Below are 21,094 nucleotides of genomic sequence, written 5' to 3'. Positions count from 1 at the left end.
ATTGAATAACAGTTTTGACAGAAGACTTCTAATTTACATCATGTTGCTTCATAATTGCCGTTTTCCTGTTGCATTTAATCTGAGATCTACAGTACTGAGTTTATATGCATGATCTGATTCCATGTGTGACTATCTCTCCAGCATCTGGAGATGGTAGTGCTTATCCCTCATTTAGCAGTTTAAAATGGCTAAACAAGTCATAAAGAATGAGGAAAGCAGAATAGTTTTTTAGAAGTAACTTTATTTTGCTGTTGCAAAGTCTGTTAGTACTTGAGAGGAGAATTTTCCAAGTGCTGAGTCAAAGCTTTGTGACTCCACTGAGTAGGTTTTATGTGGGTACAAGCTAAGGTAATTGCTTTCTGTCTTAAAAGATTTTTTTTTTAAATAGTGCCTTTCTGCAGATGAATATACAAGTAATATTATCTTAAATTTGAAAGTGTCTTGGGAATTGTACTAATCACCCAAAATCCTGTAAATTATAATAATGTGTTCCATAATCTTCACTAGCTTTCGCCTTTTGCCCCAGATAAGGGGATAAAAATATTTCAGCATCCTTCTTTTCTTAGAGTTAAAATGGTTTAAGTCTTGCAGTGCTCTTAGGCTGAACTTGATGTGACCCAATGTGTCTGAAGCTGCAACTTCTACTTAATTCAGAATGCTTAACACAGGGCGATTAAGAATTGCTGAAAATTTGAATTCTTCTTCCCTTGTGTTTTTATTCTGAAACAATCTTTACAAAGGGCTGTTTTTGGAGAGCAGAGTACAGTCTTTTGTTTCTGGATAAAATTGATGGCTGCAAATGAAAGAATAAAGAAGGCTCTCTATTCATGTTCCCCAGCCTTTGTTTCAGTGGGCATTGTTTCAGTTTATAAGAGCTGTTTAGTACATATAGATTACTGGAAAGGCTGAAAGATTCCCAAACACATTGGTGCAGTCTTGTTAAAAATCCTGCTATCTCTTCAGCTGCCCACCCAGTACCTTTTTGTTTCAAAGATACTATGAAAGACTTTTGTTTTCTTTTCCACCACATTACTTTGAAGTCATTTTTTGTGCAGTAGTTTAAATGAGTCTTGCTATTTTTCTTTCAAATTATGGAAACCTTACCAAACCTGTGATTTGAGTTCTAAAGCTGGTGAAAGGTTGGTTGAAATTTTAGTTATTTTTGATTTGCCATCTTCTTATTTTAAAAACTTAATATGTAAATAGATCGTTGGCACATAGCTACAGATTCTTGTTCCAGTTTTGAAGGGAACATAGTCCTATTTTAGCTAAACTGTTGCTTTATTTGCTTTCTCTTTGGGGTCTCCACATAAGCATATTAAACTACATAGGTAATTGTACAAAGGTGAGATACCCACAGAGATCTTAAGTCACAAGTTTAAATTAATCTGAAACCTGATTAATTACACATTCTCTTACTGAGGGCATACCTGGATAGTGCATTAACTTGCGAGTTAGTAAATTTTAATTTGTTTATTTTGTTTTGCTAGTGTCAGTGTTGAGCTGCACAGTTAGGATGCTGTTGGTGTAAATGCAGTGCAATGGGTTACACATGCCTCCTTGTATTAGTGATAAAACTGTTCCAACAGGGGTTGGCGTGCTGAGTTTTGGCCATGTTTGTCCATGGAGAGATTATGCTTCAGCCTAGTCCCTTTTGCCTGATGAAATCCTTGTTTGTGGTGCTCCTGTCCCACTTCTGCTTTAATGCTCTCTTTCTCTGGGGTTATTGTGGTAAATGGGTGTGACATCATCATCTCCTCTTTCTCCCTTCCTTGTTTTTCCTGTAAGGCTTTCTTTCCAAGTGTATGCAGACATGCTTACATGGCCTTGAGTAGGTCTGCTTGATGGCAACCCATCTGGGAAAGCAAACAGGAAAACTTAATTTAAGTCTTGATTAGATTGAAGTATGATACAATCACACAGTTGCTTGTGCTGTCCAAGACCATATATTGACTACATCTGTGCATTCACGTGGATAGGCCTTTGTTTGTCATGTGGAGGTGTTTGAGATTGTGTGAAGGCAGTCACCATTCCTTGGATGAGTCTGAGCCCAGGCTGGAATGGAGCTGCCCTCTCTGCTGTGTACAGTGTGAAAGGGGTTTTGCCAATGTATGGTCATGTAGCCACTTGTAAGGTGGGCTGTTTTCTTGTGCAGTACTAAAATGAGACAAAACCAATCCACTGAAAAGAAATCTTAGTCCTTTGCCACAGGAGGTGCTTGGTTTTGTTTTGGGGTTTTTTTTCCAAATAGGCAACAAACTGTCATGGAAAACAGCTTTGCTAGCAGAAGTATCTTCTAAACATGGTAGACTACAGAACAAAAAAGTTTCTAAATGCTGTATTATATTTCTTAATAGAAAGATATTTATGAAGCTCTTTTAAGAATGTGATTTGAGGGTAAACTTTTTTAATAAGTGAGAGAACAAACAGTTTCAGTGGCTCAGTTCTTCCATTGTGCAAATTTTAATGAGCTACTCTCCTTTTTAACTTAATGTCCCTTTGAAATCGGAGATTGCATTGGAAACATTTGGCTTTATATGGTATCTGTTTGAACATAAATGTAAATTCTGTTAAGTTACTGCAAATGTAACATTTTGTCTTAGTTTACTTGTTCTGGTGCAGCCTCACATAGAAGTACTCTAAATAAAGCATTTTACACCAGTGGTTGGAGTGATCCCTTTCAAGTAATCTGGCTGTGAAAAAGTTTGACAGTGTGTTTTGTGCAACATTTATTTCCAGAGGAAGGAATGTTTTTGTTTCCTTTATGAGTCTTCTTCAGTCTAGATGTCTGGTTTAGTGGAAATGTTCAGTTGTCAGAAGAATCAAGATGGTGTATTATTTAGATCTTACTAGACAAGTGGGATTTGTTCCTTCCATTCCAGTTATCAGAAAGATTAACCCTTTGCCCTCTTGGTCCTAATTGCAGTCATTCAGAAACAAAGATTCTGCTTGTAAAAGACAGCAGCAAAGTGGAGTATGTGCCAACTGGAATGTTTCTCTGGTGAATGTGGGTTGCAAGTATTACATAAATTTTGTCTTGTGTTTCAGGCACCAATAAAAGCAGCCTGTGAAGATATGTCATGCAAGACTGGATTTCCTGAAGATGTTCACAGTGCTGTAGTGTCAAGAAGTGTACATGGAGGACAGCCTCTTCTCAATGGTATTGTCAGAAAACATATTTTGAACTTTTTTGTTTCTTCTAGTTGTAACCATAAGTCACTCTGGAGCATTTTCATCCATAAGCAGGACACAAACTCTTCCAGGAAGAACATCAGCTGCTCTGTGATTATTTCTTGATCACTGTCATAGGACTTGGAAAATACATCGTCATTAGTGGCAGCACATGCACCTCTGACTATAATTTGATAACACTGAGTGTTGCAAAACTTCCCATTATTCTCTAATTCTCAGCACAGCGTTCACACTGATGTTTCCTACTACCATTGAAATATGTATGCCATTAGTCTGTGTTACAGCCCATGTATGTATGAGGAAGTACAGAATATTTCCTTTCTGCTTTTCACCTCTCCTGGAAGAACTGCAGTTACCCCAGTGCTAGTGCTGGTGTTATGCAGAGATGGTTCCCTTGCTGCTTTTCTGTGTCAGTGTGAGGGGAGGCAGCTGTGGGAAGCAGGTAGTGGGACAGGCAGCAGCACGGGAGAGTGGCTGTCTGTGAGCCCCTGGTCAGTGACCACAGCCCTGCAGGCTCTGTGAGGAGCTGTGCCAGGGGAGGCAGGACAGTGCCAGGGCTGTCTCAGGACAGTGCACTGCTCCCTCACCCTGGCACCTGCCTGTGTCTGAATGGCACGGTGCCCAGGCTGGGGATGACCTGCTCACCCCGTGCTTGCTGAGCACAAGCCCTGTCCTCCACCAGGGATGCCTTGCAGTCAGTATACCTGCCCAGGTTTGTCCAGGCTGGGAATTCAGTTCACTGTTCTTTTGTTGTCTCTATTTTGCAGGGATTAGAGTAGGATACACAGGCAGTTGCTCTGAATGTTTCCTTTATTTCCCAGCCATTAAGTTTCTGTATACAAGTTTGCAGAAGTACAACATTTTAAAAAAATCTGCATTAATTTGTCTGTTTTCTGAACTGCTAACGTAATTTTTTTAATCTAATTTCCAAAACTGGGGAACTAAGAACATCAGTTTTAGACGGTTTCAAATACAGTTTAAATAAGGACTAATTTAATTTAATTTGTTGTTTCTTTCACATATAAATTTGGCTACACAGTTCGAGACATTTAAATGGAAAAAATTCTAATGAGTCTGCAAAACAAATGAAGTAAAAGCTGTAGTCTTGATTTTACATGCTGTATGTAGCAGTCTCTTGTTAATTATATTTTACAGACCTGTTTTGTGCTTTCTCAGAAGTATAATGGAAACTTGAATGCAGGATGAATTGATTAGCTTTAGTGTATTTAAACTTGAGTTATTAAAGCTTTCTCTGTTCAGTTTCAGCAAAGTATATTCTACCAGCACAGACTTCTCTTTTATTAAAAGATGGCTTAGAAATTTATGTATTGAAGTAAATGTTCTGCCAATTGAGAAAATAATAAAGAGGAAAGAGAATATTCCTCGCTTTCCCACCAAATGGGAGTTAATAGATGGCTCTCCTATAGTCTCCTGTAATAGACATCAGCATGAGAATTCCTTGGTGTGTGATGAACAAACACAGGCAGGGGCCAGAAATAGGGATGCAGAGCACAGCAGCCAAATGCTTTCCAAAGGTGCCACCTTGAAACCACCAAATGTTTCCTACAGGTTAACTGTCATGCCATCAGTTCCTCTTGAAATGTAGATCATGCAAGTTTTGAGATCTACCCTGTCCTGTGAAAATTCTCTTTACTCTCGGTGGAATCAAGGCTATTTCTGCAGTTCTTCACTTTTCCCACCAGTTAGGAACCACAGTAGACTGGGCACTAATTGTCTGTTGTCATTGCTCATGCAAACCTGATGATAATGTCTGATCAGCTTTGACTGAGTCTGAACTGGTAACATAGGATGACAGACTAACTTCCTGTCTCATTATTCATCCCAGTCCCACAGTCCCTTCCCTTGCTTCTCAGAAGTGAGTGAAGCATGACTGTTGGTTTGTCCTTGAATGGTATTAAAATGCATAACATTTTAGGGAAGTAGGAATTGGAAACACTGTATGAGGCAAACAGTATGTATCACATCATATCAGCTGGTTGAAAAATGACCTGAGGGAGTCTTTTTCCTACCACCGTTTCCTCAACTGAATTACTGCAGTAGTTAATTCTTTTGAAAATTTTGACATGCTTAAAAGCATATAATTTGCTGGTTACACATAAACATACAGTCCATCATTGCATAGCTTTGACTTAAATTTAATTACACTGTCATTTTGAAATACTATTGTTGTCAAAAGCCTATTTTCTGGTTATTAAACTAGATTCAGATGATGCTGGAAGTTAAGTATAGTTGCATGACATTTGCTTCGTAGGGATAATCATGTTCCTGATTCTGATCTCGGCTCCATTGCCTATCTAAATGCATGGAATTATTTAAGTTGGAAAAGACCTCCAAAATCGTAAAGTCCATCCATTAATCCAGCACTGCCAGGTTTACCACTAAACTATGTCCCTAAGCACTACATCTGCATGTCTTTTAAATGAGATGGTGACTCCAGCTGTTTCCTGGGCAGCCAACCCTTTTGCTGAAGAAATTCTTCCTAATATCCAATCTAAACCTCCCTAATGGAAGGTGATGCCATTTTCTCTTCTCCTATCACTTGTTTTTTGAAGAAACCACCAATCCCCACCTCATTATAACCCGCTTTCAGGTAGTTGTAGAGAACAATAAGGTCACACAATGACCTTGGCTCGCTGATCCTCTGTGTTAACCTTCCTGCCTTCCATCAGATCAGCATTCCTGCCCAACTGAGGTGCACTTAATCCCCTCATCCCAGACATTGATAAAGATATTTAACAGGACTGGCCCCAGCTCTGAGCCATCTTCCAGCTGGATGTCACTCCATTCACCACCACTCCCTGGGCTGGGCCATCTGGACAATTTTTGGGTTTTTACCCAGTGAGCACTGCACCTCTCCAAGCCATGAGCAGGCAGTTTCTCCAGGAGAATACTGTGGTAATCAGTGTCAGAGGCTTTTCTGGTGTCCCAGTCTGGGGTTCCTCCTCTGCCCTGAGATCACCCCAGAGGGACATGAAGGTGGTTCAAACCCTGGTTTTCTCTGAAGCAGCCGAAGAGAGACTGCCGGAGACGGTTTTCTCTTTTTCCAGGGATTGTTTATTATTTCTTATCTCTGGGACCTTTTGCCTGGCCAGCAGCAGTCTGCTCAGCCTGGCATCCATGCTGGAATCTGCCTGGTGAAGGCAGGGCTTATCTTATATAGTTTGTACTATGTATTACATGTTTACAAAATTTTCCCAATACAGTACAATTTTATTAAATGGTCCAGCCTTGATCCCATCCAATCCAAGAGTGCCAACGTGTCACCCAACATGGATGACATGGAGAAGAAGGAGGAAAAGGTGTCCACCCCCCAAATTCTCCATCTTGGCCACGTGTCCCTTATCATAAACATCCAAAAATACCCTATTTGTCGATGTTCTAACAATCTAATTTACACTTTACTAATTTTGGTAGCTTCTTTCCATTCTCTTTGTGCTGACAACTTCCCCCAGGGGTTAGAATTTAGCACCTGTGACACCAGGGTCTCACTCAGAGGTCTTTGAGACTCTTGCCAGGGGGGTTTTGAGACCCCCAAGGAGGCCAGGGGTACGCCCTGGGCTCCCACATTCTGGAGTCTCGGTGGAGAGCATCTAGAGCCTTGCACTCATGCACCAGTGGGTCAGACTGTGATAACAGGGGATCAGGCCAGTCCAGCAGCACCTGCCTTCCTTGAGCTCAGGCTGGCTGGGCTGGTCTCCTGTGAATAGAAACATAGGGAATAGTGAATGGAAACACTGAATACCTCTGCCTTTTCTTCGTCCTTTCTCCCTATGTTTCTATTCACATTTGATAAAGGATGGAGGTTCTTCTTAGCCCTCCTTTTGTTGCTGATTCCTAGAAAGATTATTATTTTTTTTAATAATGGTCTTTTAATAGTAATCTGTCATCAGATTATGTTCTATTTGGGTTTTGGCAGTTCTAATTTTTACCCTGTGTAACCTTGCAATATCCTTGTAGGTACTTATACCAGTTTCTATATGTTTTAGAGATGAAGGCTTTAATTCTCTTTGGTTTTGTGCATTGATACCACCAGCACTGAGATTTTCTCAGATATCTGCAGAGTAATTTGACCCCCACTTGATGCTTTCTTGTCAAGTTGCTCCTTAAAATACTATCCCAAAAAATGACTGTATGTTTTGTTACCTGTCTTATTTATTTGCTTTTGTCTAGTACTTTGGGAGATGGGCTTCTCTTAAGTTCTTTGGCTTCTGTCTGACCAAAACTTAAATAAAATTAGTTATCATATGACTTGCTGGTCTCTGCATTCCAGTTGTTACAGTAACATATGATATCTGGTTTTTAAAACACTGTTATAAGAAATTTCCTTGCCCTACACTATACTGTATGTTTTTTCAAGAAGTTTTGCTTTTCATCCTGTGTTCAGGTGCTTGTTTTTGACAGAAGATCAGACTTGTTCCCATTGCATTTCAGAATAATTCATACTGGCTTCATTCATTCATATGGCTAGGACATTATGACAGCATCAACTAATTTTTTTCTTTTGTGCATGAGGGTATGAGAGGCAACTACACATTCAGTTGTTATCTGGGTGTTCAATTGTCCCAGTCTGTGAAAAATTGGTGGAGCAATATATATATTCAGAATAACTTGAATTGGAGAAGGGAAAAAAACCCCTACATTTATTACTGTGGGTTGGTGGGGGGAGAAAAAGGGAAAAGAGCTGCCCTTGGTTTTAGGATGAGGAAATGGAAAAGATGATTCTAGATGAGAAGTCACAGAATTTGGAAACTAGTCCTTTTGCAGGCTGTGACTGAGCTGTGTAGGAGGTAACCTGCACCATATAGACTGTCCCCTATTGCCTCCTTCTGGCACAGTGTCACCAGTGCCCCATGTCCCATGTTCCCTGGAACAGACTTCACTGATCATATCCGTGGAGACTCTTTGGAGCTGACACCTTGCAATTTGTCTTGTACAATGTCTGGCAAATCTGACTTCAAGATACAATATGCTCAGGTCATTACATACATTTAAGATGAGTACTATAGGCCTAATTTTTAATTTATTTATTATGTTTGATGTGTTGTTTCACTTGGTACCAGTGGCTTCATTGAAATTACTAATTTTTACGAGGAATTAGGTGAGCTCAGAACTACCACCTTAATTTCTGTAAAGGGAGACAAAAAGTTATTTCAGAAGCAGATTTAAGAGAAACTTCATTCACTGCTAAATATTGTCTTAGTAATAAAACCATGGAAATATTTGAGCCTCTAGCTCTTTTCGAACGTAATGTACTTGGAATTTTTTTAGGACTTAAATCCTTAAGCATTTAAAAAAGAAGATAAGGAATACGCAAATAAGTCCCCAGTCATCAGCTAATAGAAGTGGATATCTAACCCAAATTTAAGGCAGAGTACTTATGACTGGTTTCTGAAAATAAATGTGATTACTGCTTGGAGAGACACAAATAAGATGTAGTATTCAGAGAAGAAGAGGTTAAGTCAGGAGGGAGTTCTATTTAATATATTAAATGCCCTTGTTTGCGCCGGTTTTATCACATTTTTGTAGTTCATCTGGGGGAAGGTACTTGTGGCAGTTTGATATATCCAGCGTGTTTATCTAATCTTTGTTCTATATCCTGCAAATTTTAAGATAGAAATAAAGCATTTTCAGCTAAAATCATTCACCTCGAAAGGTTACTTGAATGGTTTGCAGAATCATTTCCTAGAGATTCTTACTCTGATAATTATTGTAGCAGTTTCTTAATCTTTCAAAGATGTTATTTTAACATTGTCAGTCCTGTTACTAAATGCATGGTTTTAGTTCTCTGCTAAGCAAATTCATTCCTAAATCATTCCTTTGAACGCCGTGTAGCTATAAAATATTTCTGAGGTCTTTGCGTGGCACAGTGATAAAGAAAATGAAAATGTTTTGGTGTTGATCACAGGGATAAGCAGTGATTATGGATGATTAACACTGCAGTTTTGTGAGCCATGTAAGCCACAGTAAGCATCAGCTCTGCCAAAAAAGGCACGCTTACGCCTTCTCGCCTCTTTGAGCCTGGTACCAAGTGCTCATGAAACCATAAAATGAGCAGGGCTAGCCAATTTATCTGGGGCAAACTTTCACTCCCACTCCTTTTGACTTTATTCTGAATGACCTTGTAGGCTTCAGCAGAGCCATGGTGTCCCTGCTGCCTTGTGAAATGCTAGCAGTGAAATGCTTAGAAAATAGAGTTTGTTTTGATGCTCTCAAACAGAAGGACTAAACTTGGTTTTTACATTCCTGCAGACTTATTTTGTAGTTTAGCATTGACAATACCAATTGATCTCAACCCAGAAATGTGTTGTTGTAGAGAGTGTGGCCCCCAGGCATGGCCCAGTGTTTGAGTGTAACTTGACATTCATTGTGTTGTAGTGGAGGGTTACATGGAAGCTGCCTGTCCCAGGTGAAACTGCTTGGCTTTGTTGCTTGTGTTGTTTTATTATTCTACATACACAAATTTCTACCCTCAGTTAAGAATAAAATTCCTTTTTATAAAGTTGTAATGCTTAAAATTGAAGACAGCAGCACATCTTTTAAGTCACATTAACTGTAGAGGCAAGGATTTTTAGAAGAATTATATTTTCCAAGAGGAAAATGAGTCTTTATGCAGGAAAAAAGTTTTGGGCTTTTTTTTCTTCCTTCTATGAAAAAAAAAAAAATGAAAATAGTAACCACTTTGTTTGAAATCTCCTTGCCTGAAGCAAAAAGACAAGTTGACAAGTTCCTTCCAGGCAGACAGCCAAAGAATCTCAGATGGATGGGGTCTCTCTATGAGCTTCTGGCAAGCTGGGGAAAAATTGTTTCAATTCTTCCCAAATGTATTGTTTTCTGAAATTATTTTCCTGTACTTTTCACCCTGCCCCCTCTTGCAAGAAAAAAACCCAAAAAACAAAAAAGACAAAACCACTACAACCTACCATCCCCTTCTAGTTACTCTTTCAAGCCTTAGTGGGAGTGAATTTTTTTTCCAGAAGCTTCTGTTTTTTGGGGTTTTTTTCCCTCAGTTCTGCTTCAGATTTAGTAGGTTTACTTTTGCCCTCTTCAGTGAGAAGCACTGTAAATTCTGTTGCTGTAACTTGGTGATACTGTGCCTTGTTGTTTTATTGTATGTTACACTTGCATCCCAGTTCTTGATTTCTTGCCTTTTTAATCCTTTTCTCAAACAGTTTTCCTGTTTGTACTCTTTCCATACCCCACAGCATCCTAAATTCTCTAGTGTCAGTTTTGAGCTTGCTATCCTGGATTGGAAGAGCTGCTTCTGTTTGCTTTCACTATGCTAGCACAGTACCTGTTTTGTGATGCAAGTTGTCTATTCATGTACCAAGCTCTTAATCTATTCTTAGATACTTGTACCCTGAAAATTAGAGATTTCTTTTGCTGAAGCAAGAGACTTCTTTTCTTGAGATGTCATTTCCTTATTCTCTTTTACCCAATACCTAAACATAGATTATATCCTAGAGTATATATAGTGTATATTCACCTTGCTGAACAGTAGTAATTTACCTATTTGAATGGTGACTCCTTTTTGCTTTTTTTTGTCTGAATTCTATGTGATCTCTGATTTTACTGTTGAGTATTAAACTACTGACTGTAAGTGGGTATTGTCTCATTTCAAGCTTGTATGTTGAATGTTACATACCTATAAACAAGGAATAAACATAAATAATGAAATGCAGTGATGTTATGAATGTATACAATATACTAACATTCCAGAAATATAATTCTATTATCCCTTGGTGGACTGTAAAGCTCTTGCAGAATTGTATGTAGTAGGTGAATCAATCTGTATATCCAGTATCAAAGAATTTATCACTTGAGTTCTAGATAAGAAGGAATTCTAAAAAAATCCTACTAAACAAAATTTTTACTTTTCATGGAATATTTGTAATACAGATGGAAATACAGTTTGTAGTAAAATCTTAAATAAACTACTCTGTCCAGTTTATCCAAAGAAGAAACATGATTGCCTCTTACTCCCTGGAAAAGGAGCATGGCTTCTGTTTCTCCTCTAAGCTCTTACAACTCCATCCTGATAAAGAGAAACATACATCTTCAGAGAAATTATAGAAATCTTGAATGGTTGCAGTGTTTTGGGATCTGTAAACTACTATCTTAGTTAATTAGTCCAGTTCAGATAGTAATTTCTGTCTGTAGTGCATTTACTTGGAATGTACTGAACTAATTAGTACTTGCTCCCTTTTCCTATATTCAGCTGGTTCCTTGAGAGGGTCTCAAATGTAGTGTCCTTTCTGTGTGCAGAAATGTGAATTACAGCAGCAGAATTGTTAGCTGCCTCAGTAAGCTCTGAGCATGGCTCAATGAAGGATGGCAAAGGGAGTGTTTCTCCCTGCCCTCTGAAGCTGGGTCTGGCATTATAGTCTTTCTAACACCATTTAGTGTAGCCTTAGTTCAATTTTAAGCTATACCATCTGGCTTTGATTCCCAAGGGGCCATTATTTTTCCTGGAATCATTGTACTTAGAGCGTTCTTCAATGCTGACCAGTGCTCTAGGGTAGGTTGGGAGGAATGGTGGCTGCAAAGCTGTGCAGAAAACCTCCCAAGCAGGCAAAGGTGCCCTTAGGTGTGGGTGATTTATTTAGTTACAGAAGAAAGTTGCTGTTACATGCAAGAGCTGCATGGGAAAAAATAATATTTCTTTTTGTGGTGCATAAGTATATGGAATACATGGAACAGAAACTCAGGTGAGGCCTTCTGTGTTAGCATACATAATGTGAGAAAATGGTATTTATAATTAGGAATTCAGATTGTCACTTAGGACTACAGTACATCTTGTTTTGACTTGTCATTTTTCTAATAATCTGGAAGACAAATTTAAGACAGCAAGCATCCTACTGAGCTGATATTACAGGAAATATCCTTTACTGAAAAACATATTACCATGCTAAATACAGAAAATCTCCTCTAGTATTTAAATACTCAAAGACCACATTAAATCAAATACTACTGTGTTGAAGACTTGGATGTCAGTCAACAAATCCTGAATATAGTCTGAACTGCTCTGATTTTGGTTGAATGCAGTGAGACAGATTTATTACTTTTGGTTGAACTTGGGACACTTAATGTGAGGGTATTTTATTATTCTGGAAATAATAACTTTTGGAAGAGTTCATTTCCAAGCTTTCACAACATGCCCTAGGCATCAGAGCCAACCTTGCTAAGTTCAAGAGAAAGAAGGAGCAGAAGGAAGGTGCAAAGAAACAAGGTTGGATTTTGGATGGAAAGGAAATTTGCTGGACTTGCTATTATCTTCTAATTAGACTGTAGAAGGAGCAACTGGCCTTTGGTACCCTTTAAATCTTTCCAATTTAGCACATTACAGATGGTTTTCTGCTCATATCCATATGCTCTCACTGGTTGATGTGTCCTCCAGAGAGCAGGGAAAATAATGCTGGGGGATCTTTGGAGTGAAACACTGGAGTGCAAAATGGAGCTGAGGTTGGGGAAAGGGTGGAAGCAGAAGGATCCAGGTGATGATGGGTGGAGGTATGAGCTCTGGTGTCATTCAAAGGGGAAGGTATAGCACAGGTTCTCTACTACCGTAGAAAGAGCAGAAAAGCTTCGCATTAGTGGGAAGAATAGGCAAAAGCAGCCCATGGTAAAAAGAAAAATATCTTGGAATACTTCCATATTTCCTCATGACATTCAGTTTCAGCTAATCATGGGCATCCAATGCCCACCCTAAAAGAAATGCTGAGGACACAGTAGAGCTCACCCAATATGAAGTAAGTGAACATGTAGTGCTGAGAAGCTTTTCTAGGAGAAACCTCCACATCTTCTTGACATCAAAATAACAGCACTGTGTCCCACGTCTTCCATTTTTCTGCAATTTATTCTAAAACAAGTAATTATCTGAGTATTCAGCCAAGATCAGAACATGCAAAAGGAAAAGCCTTTTGAAGAGAAATTGCTCTTATAGCCAAGACATGAGGTTAATCAGAGTATCTACAGCTACACATCATGTCTGTTTCGGAGGCAACATTGAATTTGAGCACTAAAGGTCCATCAGTGTCTGTGAAGTGGTATGAAAACCCAGTTCTGCTTCTTGTTAGCACTATTTATTTGGTACCACAAATATTTTTTTCATTTTTTTTTTCATCTCGCATGTATAGATGTGCAGTTTAAGTTGCATATGAAAATATCAGCCTTAAGTAAAGCTAGGAGAGAATATACCCAAAATGTAATTTTTTTCTATTGTTAAAAATGCATCACAGTGATGTGGCTGCGGGATGAATAAGTTTGATCAGTGAGATAATACATCACAAAACTGTTCCTGCTTTTTCTGGTGGACTCATTCTCTTCTGGGTCAGGTTAGTTGTTGATTTACTGGGATCTGCTGTGCAAAAGGAGATTAATGAGAAAAGAGGTGTGTCAGTGGTGATGAGATAAAAGGAGGTCATAACTGAATGAAACTCCACTGTGTTAGATTCCCTGTTAGGCTTTTTCCCACCACCTTTTCTCTCTGCAGTGGTTCCTTGCTGCTGTTTTAATACATTCCAGGACTGGGCAGCTGAGGAGCAGTGCCCTGCCATCCCTTGCCCTTGGTGCCTGCAGCATCCCAGCACTCCCCAGGCACCGTAGTGAGTTGTGCCCACGGTTCTTAGCTGGATTGCAGGTGACAGTGAGCAATCCCATTAACCTGCCAGCCTGGCTGCAGATAATCCTGGAGAACCAGGGCACCTAGTGCTGCCCACAGCTGCCATCCCTCACCCTGCTGGCTGCAGCTCCTGCCTGCCTGTAGGACTGATGCTCTGGGCAGTGGAGCAGCATAGCAGGGCTCAGGGGCATCTCCTCCTCCTCTGAGCTACCTGCAGAGCTCAGAAACTGGCCTGTTCAGATTTTTTTTTCTTTCTTCTTTACTGTCTGATGTGATTTGGCAGACCTGTGAGCAGTGGCAAATATTATGATCGTGTCTGCTTGCCTACAGCTCTTTCTTGTGCACTGTGCTGCCTTTAAAGATGTAGATTTTGTTTGGTTTTGAAAGTTAATGGCATATGCCTCTCAGGTTGTGGAGAGGAGGAATTATTTAAGGCCCTCTGTGAGTTCCAGTTTAACATTCTCTTGAATAGGAAAGTTAGAATCCCTAAAAGCACAATTTATAACATAAAAGCAATCAAAATAGCAGTGCAATCTGTTAGAGTGTTTAAAAATTTGATTCGCTGCAGTTTAAAATGTGAAATAAATGTACACTAATTGTTTTGAATGGCGATGAAGATGGTGTTTGAAGCCAGTCTTTAAAGGAATTAGTTGAGATAGCACTGCAGTTAATGGTGGAGCACTATTTTTCTGTAATGGGCTAAGCAATGTTCTCTAATTAGCTTGCAAATTGATATTCAAATACAAGTAAACTGGCAATCAAATACAGGCAAAACATCTATGTAAGTAGACTTTGGCATCAGCATTTAGCATACCTGTATCAAAATTATGTGTGGGTAAAGGGTAAGCTCTTAGCTGTATTCAGCATGGAGCTTTTATTAAGGGTGGCTCCCTGGTTACAATCGGTCATTATTTTTATTTCAGCACATGGAAAGAGGAAACATTTTTTTCCCCCCTCAAGTGAGTGGTTTTTAAACATTCATAAGATAATGCTGAGTGCACATGAGTTTTTTTTCCTGTCTAAATTTCTTCTGGTTTTGTCAACTAGTTGTGCACGTAAGATTTGATACATAGCTGGGTCAGGGCAAGTTACTCTGTTGAGTTTTCCTGGATTTGGATGATATTTATGTTTGTTATTAAAATTATTACTATATGGTGTAGGCATTTCATTTTCAAGCCTTGTGCCCAAAACTGGATGCATAAACTATTTGTGGTGTTTATGTTGTGTGTTTTTGGTGGTATGTAGTGCAGGTTCTTCAACTTGAATTGAATGCCTGCCACAAGTAGATCTCTACAAAAGAGAATCATAGGATGTTTTGAATTGGAAGGAACTTAAAGAGCATCTAGTTCCAAGCCCCTGCCATGGAGAGTGACACCTTCCACTGTACCAGGTAGCTCAGAGCACCATCCAGCCTGCCTTGAGCAATCCCAGGGATGGGGCATGCCTCACCAGCCTCACAGTAAAGAATTTCTTCCTAGACATTCAAGAAAACGGGTGCATAAGAACTGTTGTTTGGAAAGGTAAACGAAGATCCCACATTAAAAATCTGGTTTTCAGGATTATTTTAATGTCTGCATTTTCTAATCTATGAAATATCTCCCACTCATTGCCACACTGGTACTTTGCTAACTGCCCTCTGTAAGCATGTTGTTTACTGACAGAAGTGTGAGCTGTATCAGTGGTCAGGCATGTGGCTTTATCACAATACTCCTTCCATCAGCTGTTACAGTGTTTGTTTAGCATCAGCTTTTATGCTAAAAGTTCTTTGGAAGGTACTTCCCCAAATCAAATTCTTATCACTGAGCATTCATTAAATCCAATTAATGTTTGCATAGATTTAGCTTTCAGTGCTGATTATAGTCTGAATTCTTCAAGGGTGAAAAACTCAAACAAAATCAAAACAAAAAAACCCTCATGTTAAGTGTTTTCTGTAAAGCAGTAAGTATGCATTTTACACCATAGAAATAATACATCAGTAAAAGTCTTTGCCTTTCCAATTCAGTATGTGCTTTTCTGCTCAGATAACCACAGTTTTCCCTTTACAGGGCTTTAGTGCATGCATGTGCTTTCATAAAAAATTGATCAACTTGGTTCTCAGGGGATGGTTAATGGGGGAGTGTAGGTCCCTCAGAGGTCACAGGTTCAGATCTGTCTGTCATCTGCATCCAGCAGCCAGTAACTTACAGCTGCTTGGTAGGTTATGCAAAAGGAGCTTTGGTTGATTTGGTTTTTTCTGATGGAGTCTCTGTTGAGAAGGTACTTATTACCCAAGAGCAGAAATACTGCTGAAATTAGTGGAAAGTGGGTCAGCACATGCGGGCAGGGAGTGCTCATGTGTATGGAGGTAGCTGGAGAAGGTCAATATCACAGTGCTTTCCTGGCTGGAAGAGAGAAGCACTGAACAGAGGGGAATTTTAACCTCTTGAAGTGCATTTATGCAGAGCTGAGATATATTAGGGCAGTAGTTCTAACAGCTTGGAGCAAATAGCACATCTAGCATTTTAGGTACTGCAGGTGTTTTTGCCTTCATGTAATTGGTTCAGTGTGTTTACCAGAGCTGGAATGAAGTCTGTATCACACTGAAACTTCAAATGCAAATTAACAGCAAAAGAGATCCCTGTCATCCTTCTTACCCTGTGTGTCACTACCTGCACTTTTGACCATGCCAAGTCTCATTTAATTAAAATCTTATCATTATGCCTGTGTGCCAATTAATTATTTAAGAATGATATGTTGTCGTCATTTATAAAAATGGATCTTTTTTCTTCAGAGAAAATGATTATATCAGTTGTTACAGCTGCAAATGATCTGGAAGTTATTTCCTCCTTCCAGTTTTTGAAACAAAGTCTCTGTAATTTACAGATGCAAGCCGAAAAGCCAAAATAGTGTTGCTAAACATGGAAGATTTTTGTTAGCCTTCAGTGAGTTTGCTGTTTAAATGGAGCAAAGCCTACAAAAGCACAGGTGCACCTGGCTTTAGGAAGCAATTTTGCAGTGATATCCCAGCAGAACGTGGCTGTTCCAGTCTGCTGGGCAGGTCATGGTGTGGTGATGAAGCCTGGCTTAAGGTGGCCACTGTCTCAGGGTCTGTGGGGTTTATATTGCAGCTGATTTAAAATGAAAAGTTGCTGAGTCCTAACAGTATTAAGTTGCGTGTTCTTCACAAAAGCCAACAATAGTATACAAAGATTCTGAATTTTTAAAGCCCTGTCTATCATGCAGGATGTAAATAAAAAACTGAAGAAGCTCATTCCAAACATTTGTTCCTCTAAGTGACTATCAATTTTTAGAAGGTACCTAAAGTTTTTGTAGGGTAACCAAATAAGGTCTTGGAAAAGGCTGCTTTTAAAGGCTACCTCTCAAAGATGATAGTGTAACTTCTGTTGCAAACAACTAAAAATTTGTGAATGTGAGCCTAGCAGATGAGTAGACACTGGTAAGGGCTTTATATGATTTTTTTTTAAGTAGAAGTAACTTATCATAAAGCATTTACCCATTTGTAGAAGGGGTAGAGATGGATAAATAGTCTGGTATGCTGTTGCACAAGTGTTTTAATAATGTCTGTCAACCATGCATATTTATGTTGCAGAGAATTTTCCGGATTATGGGTAGTGTCAAAATGTCACTGCAGGTCAAAACGTGAGTTTTTTTGCTTATAGTTCTTTGTTTTTATTTTGTGCTAGTGTTCTGAAGTCTCTGTATTATTGTTCTAGTAAGAATCTTGCTGTCTTGCATTTTAAAGTTTCTGCAAGCCGTGCATAGATCTGCGTGCACAATTAAATTCTGAGCATACCATGCCATGAACCAAGAGAAGGTCACCTTTATGCCATAAATGCAAACTGTGTCAGTAGCATTGTTCATTTGGTATCACATAGGTTTTGTTAAATTTGCTAATTTTGCCAGCAGCAAAAAGTAATTGTTTTTTCATTATATTTTATTATATAATAATTGTTCTGTTAACAAAGTGATAGTATTAGGCAAGTCTTTAGAAAGGCCTGGAGATGGCAAGGGGACAGTGGGGTCTGTAATACTCAATATGGGACAGACAAGTGGCTTTAGGTTGTTTCAGAACATACCCAATTAATTCTGATGATGTGATTGAGGGATTAATTCACATTTATTCTCAGTCTGTTTGCTGCCTTTCTACATGAATGTGGATAAACATGGTATTTCTCATTTTTTAACTGATGTTCCTAATAAACATTCAAAATATCTTGTCATCACTATAGCGAATATTAAAATTAAAGTTTATCTTGTAAAAAGCTTTTGCTACAGGCTGCAGAATTTTTAATGTTCTATGTTTTAAGGTTCTATGATTTACACCATCAGGTGTTCAGAGCCCTCCAAGGTGGATGTTGCAGGTTGCAGGCACTATCTGTGGCTCTTAAAAAAAAAGTTAAATCTCAGTGGTTGAAAGACCTAAAGACTTAAAGAGTGCTGTCGTGGGAGGATATTGAAAATGGCTGGAAGATTAGAAGGCTGGTTTGGAAGACTGCCCCAAGTTCCCTCATTTCAAGAGTAACAGTTCCCCTTATTTATAGGGTTTAAGAATTTGAGAGCACCATTGGCAGCTCCCAAATAGAAAAGCATATCTTGCTAGTGAGAGACAAACATAGAGCAGATGCACTTTAAAATAAGGTTTGCTGATAACAGTCCTGCTTGTGCCTCACTCTCCCAGACCTGAAAGCATTGGGAGATTTAGTGCAGAGGCATTTGCATTGATGTGGATGAGGTGGCTAAGTTAAAGCTTGGTCTCTGATTTTGCTTCTCTACAAAGTAGTAGGACCAAAAAGGGGTGGGCTGAAACAGTGTTTTCATGATACTGGCAGGCTTACACTGAAGTGAGAGAGAAGTGGTATTCCTGTGGGTCACCAGGATGAATTAACTTGTCCCATAGCTGCATTGCTATGGCTTCTGGGAGAAGAGGGATATGGGACCATGGGCTGCAAGACCACATCTTTTAGCAGCATCTTGGGCCTAAATCATTTTAATTGTCATACCAGAAGTGCATCCTAGCTGTGTTTGTAAATACTGCTCATTTTCTACTGCGGTCTTCATCTCTCACTGGCCAGCCATGCTGCTTTGCTGGCCTTTTAGATCCAGGGAACCAGGGTGGTTCATTTGAACATCTAGTATGCAAATCAGATGACCTATTCACTGTGATTACTTTTTTTTTTTTTTTTTAATTAATGTATAAATCATGGATATTTTCACCATTAGCTCAAGCCCTTCTGTGAAATATGAAAACCATGTGCAGCATTTTAATCTTTAGTCTGTCCAGTCTCTCTCCCTCCACACTAACAATCCAGCAGTAAGAGCCCTTCAGAAAAAAATAGTCTACAGTGCTTACTGCAGTAAATTCCTGTGGTAACCAGCCTTGCTCCCCTTCTGCTAAGGCTGAAGTCTTGTTCCAGGCATATGTACTGTGGCAATTTGGCTTAAAAATAAAGAGACGTATTTTCTGTGACTTGTAATAATCAGTTTGATTAAATTTGGGTTGAAAACAACAGGAATGTTTCCTCTTAAGCTGAAGGCTGTGACTTGTTTTGGTCAACATTTCTAAAACTTCCCATTAAGGGAGGAGAAAAAAGCCCCAGCAGCCTTGTAAACTATCTACTATGAAGTTCTTTAAATAGCACAATCTATTTCTCCTCTTAAATTAGTGGTCAGCTTAAAAGTAATTCATCAAAACCAGTGGATTTATATAAGTATGTGGTATAAGAAAGAAGAAAACTAGGTCTGGAGTTTCTGAGAATACTTCAAGGCAAATCTGGCTAGTCTAAAATCAACCACAAACTTAGTAAGTTTCTAGTATTTAGGGGTTTGGGCTTTTGATTGTTTTTAATTTGGGAATATCTCAGCTGGAAAAGGGTAATTGTGCAGATCTGTTATGGATCTTGCATTGTAGAAAAGATGTGCAAGTTATTTTTATGTATCTTTGGTGAATGTTATGGGGAATGACAAAGATGCTGGTTTTCTGTTGGGGGAGAATAGGAATGAAGGTGTATCTCGAGATTGTTGGTGTGATGAAGACAATGTATTGGATGGCATCGGCATATTTCTTCAGATAAAGATTTTTTTATATCTGATATTATTGTAATCTGACCCAATGGTCAGGACTTTTGTTGCTTTTTGTTATGACTTACATGTTTTCCCAAGAAGTTGGATGTTTGTTAGTCCCTTTTCTTTCAAACCAGAATACTGATGTGCAGTTGCATAATCTAACCATCCAAAGTTATATTAGTGTTTCCTGCTGGTTTACATGATTAGTTTTTTGTATTTGCCCTTGACTTGTAATGAACCTACGAGCTACAAGCTATCTGTGTGCCCATGGGCAGATCCTGATTCTGAAAGTAAAAACTGACAGCTGTGGCCAGAGGGGGCTTTTCATTGCAATACAGTGTGGTTACACCAATAATTTTAATTTTCCTAAGCAGACATTAACGGGGGCTGAAAGAAGGCTTTTATTGTGGAGTCAAAAATTTAATGAAGACATTTCTTTTTTATTATGTTTTGTACATCTGAACTGTTTTGTGCTCTTATGAGAAAATTGTGAAAATAAATCTGCAGTATTTGGACAGATGCAGTACTGAATTACTTCCTCATCTGAATTCAATGGCTGCCTGCCTTGCATGGGTGAATACTTGTCATGGTGCAAAACTTTAGAAGTAGACTTGTAGGAGAGTTTATATGAAAGATTGCACTGGCCAAAAGGGTCTGTCCCTTTGCTCACCCCTCCTGCTCCCTCAGAGTGTTTACTGAGCACTTTCTCCATCTCTCCATCCTTATACTTAAAATCTCTCATCCTTAAATTTCAAAAGTTGTATTTTTGAGTATTTGGAAACACTTCTAAAGCAGTGTGACATTCAGTTAGACAGTAAGCACAGTCTTGGAGGAGCAGGGTTTTTAGAGCAGGATGCCAAGAATGGTTTAAAAAATGCAGAGCAGTGTTCATAGTTCAGAGCAATTAAGCATGAAAACTTCCCCGTAAAAATGTTGAGATCAGAATGGGCTTTTCAATAATGCAATTACTCTGCCATCTACTAAAGCATTAGATTTTTTAAAAAAATAAAACAAAAATACCCTGTGTTTTTATGTAGTATGTTTTGCAACCTTTGTATTTTGTTTCATGCTGTTGGAAAGCTCGATAAACAATACCAGTTGTTGACACCTAGTCCAGTTTTTTATCTTCTGTGGTGATCCTTTGCTCCCAAATGGATGTCATCATTGCATACAGGAGGAGAGTAGCATGTGGATTAAAAG

The 21,094-nt window shown here is 38.9% G+C and overlaps 1 protein-coding gene across 1 annotated transcript in view; it reads left to right on the top strand.

The window, feature by feature from the left end:
• Positions 1 to 21,094, top strand: part of CDH2 (cadherin 2) — a 112,780-nt gene that overhangs the window by 8,763 nt on the left and 82,923 nt on the right. The window contains exon 2 of the mRNA XM_079302104.1: positions 3,049 to 3,160. Within this exon, the coding sequence (XP_079158230.1) occupies positions 3,049 to 3,160 (112 nt within the window). The remainder of the gene's footprint in view (positions 1 to 3,048; positions 3,161 to 21,094) is intronic.

Source organism: Erithacus rubecula (assembly GCF_903797595.1).
Source record: "Erithacus rubecula genome assembly, chromosome: 3".
Lineage (NCBI taxonomy): Eukaryota > Metazoa > Chordata > Aves > Passeriformes > Muscicapidae > Erithacus > Erithacus rubecula.
This window is presented reverse-complemented; position numbering and strand designations above follow the sequence as displayed.